At 46.8% G+C, this 8,102-nt stretch overlaps 1 protein-coding gene across 1 annotated transcript; it reads right to left on the reverse strand.

The window, feature by feature from the left end:
* Positions 1-1,582: 1,582 nt before the first annotated feature.
* Positions 1,583-6,004, reverse strand: Psmb5 (proteasome 20S subunit beta 5). Its single transcript, XM_031362179.1, has 3 exons — positions 5,775-6,004; positions 4,669-4,975; positions 1,583-1,942 (listed from the first exon to the last, which is right to left on the reverse strand). Exons 1-3 carry the CDS (start codon positions 5,970-5,972, stop codon positions 1,653-1,655), a joined length of 795 nt encoding a protein of 264 aa, XP_031218039.1. The 5' UTR covers positions 5,973-6,004; the 3' UTR covers positions 1,583-1,652.
* Between the last annotated feature and the right edge of the window lie 2,098 nt (positions 6,005-8,102).

Below are 8,102 nucleotides of genomic sequence, written 5' to 3' on the forward strand. Positions count from 1 at the left end.
GGCTTCGAACTCAGAAATCTGCCTGCCTCTGCCTCCCAAGTGCTGGGATTAAAGGCGTGTACCACCACCAACCAGCTAAGTTGATTTATTTTTAAACATTCTAAATTTCTTCTTAAGGTCTAAGAGATGGCTCAGCTTTTAGGAGCATTAAAAAACTCAGCCTAGCTGGGCGGTGGTGGCGCACGCCTTTAATCCCAGCACTTGGGAGGCAGAGGCAGGCGGATTTCTGAGTTCGAGGCCAGCCTGGTCTACAGAGTGAGTTCCAAGACAGCCAGGGATACAAAGAGAAACCATGTCTTGAAAAAAACAAAAAGAAAAAAGAAAAAAAAAAAACTCAGCCTGACTTCCAATTTATTATGTTGCTGAGAACGGCTGGGGTTTGAACCCAGGGCTTCTTAACTGCTAGATATGCACTCCACCACTTGAGCTACATCCCAGCCAAAATATTCTAATTTTTAAAATGTAGTCTCTTTGGGTCCATGCTAATGGTTCCCTGGCTCCAGTGCTTTACAACAAAATGAATCTCCTAAGGCAAAGGAGTCATTTGTTTTCCAAACTCTGTCCTCCAGGCTCACTAATCCACAATTTCCCTGCACTTGACAAATGCAATTAACAAGCCTCGATCAGTTCCCACGGACAACCTCATCAATCAGAACACAAACCGCTCGGAGCTGAGAAGGGAGCTGCAGTACAGGGAGACATACCCACCCTACTCACCCAGCTTGTACAGCTTGACTGACTGTAGTCTATGGTGCATCCTCCAGACAGTCAGACCACCTCGGGGCAGGGTGTGTGAAGTCAACAGTGTGTGTGAGACCTTCCCACCCTAGTAATGCTTAGGCTTCCTTCCTGCCCAGGAGGCCAGAAGCCCAGCCTCCCTGCTCAGTGGCAGGCACATCCATACCCTGTGAGGGAGCAGAGGACCACCCAGGCTTCCACTTTCTCAGGGCTCAGGCCTTCCCTTCCCATCTCACTCAAGACTCCAGACCTGGCCCCGGTGTGGTGGCACATACCTTGAAATCACGGGGCTCAGGAGGCAAAGGCGGGTAGATCTCTGTGAGTTCGAGGACAGCCTGTTCTACAGGGATAGCCAGGGCTACCCATCTCAAATGAAGAAAAAAATCCCAGATTTATCCTGTATCATTCTACACTGCTTAGTCTCCTCCTACCCCAAACACAACAGCCTTCCCTCTGCAGCCCTGGCCACATCCTTGTGCATCTTTCCACCTCATCAACTTTTCATCTTTTCAGACTAAAGCAGGAAGTCTCCCCCTCCTCCCTGCCTCTCTCCTGCTTTGCTATTAGCTTCAGGACTGGGGACATTAATGTATTCACCAGAATTTTTCCTCACACTACTGTTTCCTGTAATTACAGTGCCTTCTCTCCCACTGTCCTGGCTTCACTGTAAAGTGCTTGAAGGAGGGACAGGGTGGACAAGAGGCTGAGAAACAGAACAATTTTAGCACCCAAGACAGCGACACAAACAGCTAATGCATCAGGGGCTTGTCAACTGGTAACATGAATACCCATGTTTGAGAGCTTTACAAAAGGTACTGAAATAATTGTGGATTCCACGATGGAATGGGGTACTATTATTTATTATAGCCAGGGAGAGCCATCCCAGAGATGCAAACAGCCACACCCGCCTTCCCTCAGGGGACAGACACGTGACTATACGTGTCATGTAAGTCAGCTACATTGTCACTGGAGACCCGGATCCAGCCATCCTCCCGCACGTGGTAGAGGTTGACTGCTCCTCCGGAGTAGGCGTCTCTGTAGGTGGCTTGGTAGATGGCTCTGCGGGCCAGATCATAGGCCTCCTCCACTTGTAGGTCATAGGAGTAGCCTCGATCCATGACTCCATAAGCATACACAGAACCAGACCCCACCGAGAAGGCGGTCCCAGAGATCCTGTTCCCCTCGCTGTCTACATAGTAGAGGCCTGAGGGAGATGAGGTGACCAGGGAACAAGAAAAAAGATGTCATTTGTTGTTATTTTATTCATCTGCCAAGATGTTCTTAATATTTTCCTTAATAGAGATGTAGATCTACAACAGAATACCCTTCACCCCCCACTCTCTCACACACCACCCGGCCCTACCCCCACAAAAATAGGATCTCAGCACACTTGGGAGAAGGAGGAGGAGGCAGGAGTTAAAGGCTAGGCTTAACTATGTATTAAGTTTGAGGTCAGCCTGAGCTACATAAAACCCTGTCTCAATACAAACAGGGCCAAGAAAGAGTCCTCAGTAGTAAGAGCACTTGTTGCCCTTGTCTAGGACCTAGGTTCAGTACCCAGTATACACAGGGTGGCTCACAACTGTCTGTAACTCCAGTTTCTGTGGATGCAATGCCCTCATTTGTTCTCCGTGGGTATTGGACATGCAAGTGGTATAAATACACACACATGCAAACACTTATATACACAAACTCACAAAGAAACAAAATAACCTTTCAAAAAACTTGAGAAAGACAGAGTCAAATTTACTCTTGAGATTTCTAGATTCTAGAATACCATACCATCCACCTCTCCTCACAGTAGGTAAACCATCCCTCCTGTTCACACCATCCACCTCTCCTCACAGTAGGTAAACCATCCTCCTATTCACACCACCCATCTCTCCTCATAGTAGGTAAACCATCCCTCCTGTTCACACCACCCACCTCTCCTCACAGTAGGTAAACCATCCCTCCTGTTCTCTTGGCAACTTTAAAAGGAAAGTATACTGGACAATTCATGCATAGGGCTTCCAGAGTGGTTGGAGATAACATTTAAAATATAACCCCAGGCTGCAAGAGTTGTCTTCCACTGGAAATGGTACTGCTGCCCAATACTGAGAAATAATTTGGGCATTTTACATAAAATTAACTATAAACCAATTCCACTAGTTTTATTTACTTCTGAGATACAACATCTGTGTGTTCCAGGCTGTCCTACTGCTATATAGCTTAGGCTAGCCTCGAACTCTTGACCTTCCTACTTCAACCTCCCAAGTGCTCTAGGATCACAGTTGTGTATTGCTTGGCTTATTATTCATTCATTCATTTATTTATTTTAAAGATTTATGTATGTGAGTACACATTGTAGCTGTACAGATGGTTGTGAGCCTTCACGTGGTTGTTGGGAATTGAATTTTTAGGACCTCCGCTCGCTCTGGTCAACCCTGCTCACTCAGTCCCTGCTTGCTCCGGCCCAAAGATTTATTTATTAATTATACATAAGTATATTGTAGCTGTCTTCAGACGTACCAGAAGAAGGCATTAGATCTCATTACGGGTGGTTGTGAGCCACCATGTGGTTGCTGGGATTTGAACTCAGGACCTTTGGAAGAGCAGTCAGTGCTCTTAACCACTAAGCCATCTCACCAGCCCCCTATTATTTATTTATTTATTTATTTTTTGGTTTTTCGAGACAGGGTTTCTCTGTGTTGCCCTGGCTGTCCTGGAACTCACTCTGTAGACCAGGCTGGCCTCGAACTCAGAAATCCGCCTGCCTCTGCCTCCCAAGTGCTGGGATTAAAGGCGTGCCCCACCACCGCCCGGCCTATTATTTATTTTTTTAAATGAGGGCCAGTGAGGTGAGTCAACATATAATTGTTGCTACCCAAGAGGCCTAATGTCCTGAGCCTGACCCATAGAATAAGAGAACCAACGCCCACAAGTTATCCTGTGAACTGCAGGTATACTCTGGGATGTGTGCTTGTACACACACACACACACACACACACACACACACACACGATAAACACACACAAATAAATAGGTAATGTAACTTAAAATTAAAAAGTGGGAGGGGCTGGAGAGATGGCCCCCAAGGCAGAGGGAAGGAGGACTGGCTGTTCTTGCTGAGGACCTGGATTTGGTTCTGAGCACCCACGAGTGGCTCACAACCACCGGTACCTGCATTCTAGGGGATCCAATGCTCCCTTCTGGCCTCTTCAGACAGCATGAATGCACTGTGATGCACAGACACACACTCAGACAAAACACCCATGTATAGAAAATAAAACGATTTTTAAAGTTTAAAAGATATATTCATGAGAACTTCTTTCTTTTTCTATTTTTTGTTTTGTTTTTGAGACAGGGTTTCTCTGTGTAGCTCTGGCTGTCCTTGATCCTCCCTCTGTAGACCAAGCTGGCCTCAAACTCATCAAGATCCACATGCCTCTGCCTCCTGAGTGCTGGGATTAAAGGCATGGACAGCCACTGCCTGGCTACTCGTGAGAAATTTAAAAATTTATGTGTGCAGCTCATAATTTGTCCTGTTAGAAAATGCTGGCCAGTTTAATCTATCAGTCAATTTAATTATCAAGTACAAATGTTTTCCAGTCCTTATTATTGCATGAGAAAGAAGAACTGTTGTGCCAGACACTGTACTAACTGCTTTCTAAGTCCCGCACTTAACCACTGTGATGGTTCACTCAACCAATTCAGTAATGAAGAAACATGCTAAGGTCAGCTGACTAAGCAGTCAATGACACAGCAAGTCTAACTCCATGCCCTTTCCGATTCAGTACAATGCCTTCCTGGGAAAGGAAAGGAAGAGGTAAGAACCCATTAACACACCCATTCTCAGCACCCATTAAAAGCCCTTACTTCACCTCTCCATTTAACCCCTCCCCACCACAGTGTCAACCCCAGGGATAACAGGACTGCAACACAACTCACCGGGGCCTCTCTTGTCCCAGCCACAGATCATGGTGCCCATAGACAGCCCCATGCCTTTGTACTGATACACCATGTTAGCAAGCAGCTTGGAGGCTGCCGCGACAGAGATCCGTTCCTTATTGCGAAGCTCATAGATTCGACATTGCCGAGCCAACAACCGCTCCCAGAAGCTGCAATCCGCTGCACCCCCAGCCATGGTGCCCAGAAGGTACGGGTTGATCTCTATCACCTTCTTCACAGTCTGGGAAGCGATATAAGCACCTGCGGTGGCCCGGGAATCCGCTGCGACAATGACTCCATGGCGAAACTAATGCAGGTCAGAGAAAACAGAGAGAGGCCACTGAGACCACAAATACTCTCAATGCTTATTTTTGTATAAATACAGAAAGATAACCTGGCTTTGCATATTTCTGGACTTCGTAATCGACTTCATATATTAAATGTCATTCGGGTTTAACAACAATCCCTGATTTATGAATAACCATTTTACTCACCTTAAATACGAAGTAGCAAGTTTAATGAGATAAAGACAGCCCTAAGAGGACTGTAGAGATAGCTCAATGGTTAAGAGCACTAGCTGCTCTACAGAGGTTCGGTTCCCAGTGCTCACAAAGGTCTGTAACTCCTGTTCCAAGGAACCCGACGCCCTCTTTTGGCGTCGGGCAAAACACAAAAAATAAGAATAAATCTTTAAAGACTAGCCTAAGATCCAGAGCTAGTTATTGTAGAGCTGGAAGAGGGACCCTAACTGTTTGGTACCCACTTCAGTAGCCCCTGGACTTCATCAAGCTCTTGGGATGGGACGCCCGGTTTATACAAACTATGGTGAACGGCGACAATAGCTTTCTTTCCCTCTGCCACGGTCCGCCGTTACAGCGGCTTCCCTGTTCCCTGATAGGGATCCTGAATAGGAGGGGCAAACTGGGGTCGCCTAGGAGCCAACCACGCTGTCCGTCTTCTTCCCTCACTACCCCCTACCTCCGCCCACCTCTCCTTTCGCAAGGTTATGAGACAGTGAAACCGCCAAGGGTCGGGATGAGAGCACCGAACCTCCGCCCAACTCGGTTCCGGCTGGGATGCCGGAGAACCGAGAGCTGCCTGAGCACCTTGAAGGCCAGGGTGGTGGTTCCGTGAAGCATTTCGATTCGTGGTTCCTCCGGGACACCCCAGCTCGGCGCGGCTAGGCTCAGCCCATCACCAGGACTCCCCGGACCCAAGTCCAGCAGATCTGCACGACCCCCGAGTCCAAAAAACCCGTGCTGATTCACCGGCATCGGCCGCTGCAACACGCTAGCCAGCGCCATGTTTAGCAAGGGCAACAGGAACTGCCTCCGAGAACACCGCCAAAGAACGGACTGGCAACGCCGCGACGTCACAGCTTCACGTCCAGTTAAGTCTATGCGGAGGAGGCGCCATTTTTACTCCGGGCAACCACGCCTCCAAATTCCAGCGCCCGACTGTTTTCACCTAGGAAGGGCGGAGGAGAACGCTAAGTGGCTAAGATTACCATTTTTATTTTGGCATGGAAGCAGAACGGATAAGAGTAACTTCAAATTTCTGGAGAGTGATTGGAACGTTCTCGACGTGTGAGGAAAGCGAGTTCGGCCATCTTTGAGAAGGGCGTGACGCTTGAGACTAACTGGTGTTTGGTCACCGCCCAGGCCCAAGTTCAGGTTACAAGCTGTTTCTCTATTTCTCAAAACCCTGTTAAGGAGACTGAAGGCTACCCATCCTAGTCCTGGTTTAAATAATTGTTTTCAGGTCATTTCCCCATTGTATTAATTCAGCAGCAATAGTTTGTTGTCAACAACGAGACCCCCACCGCCTGTTTTTGATAGTATTTATATGCCATATAGCTTGGGTTTTGTTGTTGTGGCTTTTTGGTTTTTGATGCTGGGAATTGAACTCAGGATCTTTGGTAGAGCAGCTGGTGCACTTTAACCACTGAGCCATCTCTCGAACGCCCTTGGTTTTTGTTTTTTGTTTGTTTGTTTGTTTTTGCTTTTTTGAGACATAGTCATGGCTTGAGCTGGAATTTGCTTTGTAGACTAGGCTGGCCTCAAACTGGGACCCTCATGCCTCCTCTGGCTCCAAAGTACTGGGATTAAAGGTGCTTCATCACTGTAGAGATAATCTCTTATGCACTGTGTAAAAGCATTCACCTGTCAACAAAAAGTCTATGGTCAGTGAGCTGAGGGAGAATTAGAAGATGGATATCCAGGAGAGAGCAGGATTAGAAGGTGGATATCCAGGAGAGAGAGGGGATTCTGGATAATAGTCAGGCACCGGAGATGGAAGATTCACCCTGAATTCTGGAGGAGATGGTCGCATGAACCTGATGAGAGGTAACCAACCACATGGCTGGACCTACACTGCTTTACAAGGATGACTGAGTTATGAGGCAGGGAACAAGCCAGAGCTTATTCAGATATTGTCTTAGAGTTGTTATTTCTAGGTGGGAAAGCATGGGGCTACATACCACATCCTGCTAAAAGTAACCAATTTTTAAGATTCTCTTCCATCCTCTAGTAAGAATTTTAAGTAATAAATTGCCTGAAAGGCAAATAAAAAAGAAGAACAAAGAAAGGTTTGGTTAATTGAAAAAGTAGATTTTCAGTTCAGCACCTGTTTTTTTGTTTTGTTTTTGTTGTTGTTGGCTTGTTTTCAAGACAGGGTTTCTCTGTGTAGCCCTGGCTGTCCTGGAACTCACTCTGTAGACCAGGCTGGCCTCAAACTCAAAAATCCTCCTGTCTCTGCCTCCCAAGTGCTGGGATTAAAGGTGAGTACCACCACCCCTGGTTTAGCACCTGCATATTTAAGTCAGTAGAAATTGGCCTCTGAGAACCTGCAGGAGAGGTTCCATGAAGATATATAAAGAGAAGCCAGCTGTAGCCTCTCAGGGTGAGACACTTCACTGGGAACAGGCCGTCTTTGATGGCTCTTCTCCCTCCACCCACCATCACCTTCAACACTTTTAGGACAGACAGCAAGTCAGGAGATAGGCATACTATGCAATGTTGCTTTCTGCTTTGTGGGTCTATGAAGTCTGTGTCAAGCTTTGCTTGTTGGATTCACCTCTAAGCTTTTAAATTCTCAGTTCTTCTGATGCCCAGCTTGGTCCCTCTTCTCCTAGAGCAGATTTTGCATATGCAGTATTTTTCATGCTGAAATCTGGCAACCTTTTCCAAGTCTAACCACCAGAGTTAGGAAGTTTTTATCTGTGTCTCACACTTTGACAGTGTGGAAAATGCAAGGTGGGACTTGGGAGATGGCACAGTGAGTAAAAGTGCCTGATCGTTACTTCGTTTTGGATCACCACAGTTTGGAGCTCTGTGAATTTAAGGCCAGCCTTGTCTACTTAGCAAATCCAAGGCCAGTTAGGACTATAAAGTGAAACTCAGTCTCAAAGACAAACAATCTCTCTCTCTCTCTCT

Source organism: Mastomys coucha, unplaced genomic scaffold (assembly GCF_008632895.1).
Source record: "Mastomys coucha isolate ucsf_1 unplaced genomic scaffold, UCSF_Mcou_1 pScaffold9, whole genome shotgun sequence".
Classification (NCBI taxonomy): domain Eukaryota; kingdom Metazoa; phylum Chordata; class Mammalia; order Rodentia; family Muridae; genus Mastomys; species Mastomys coucha.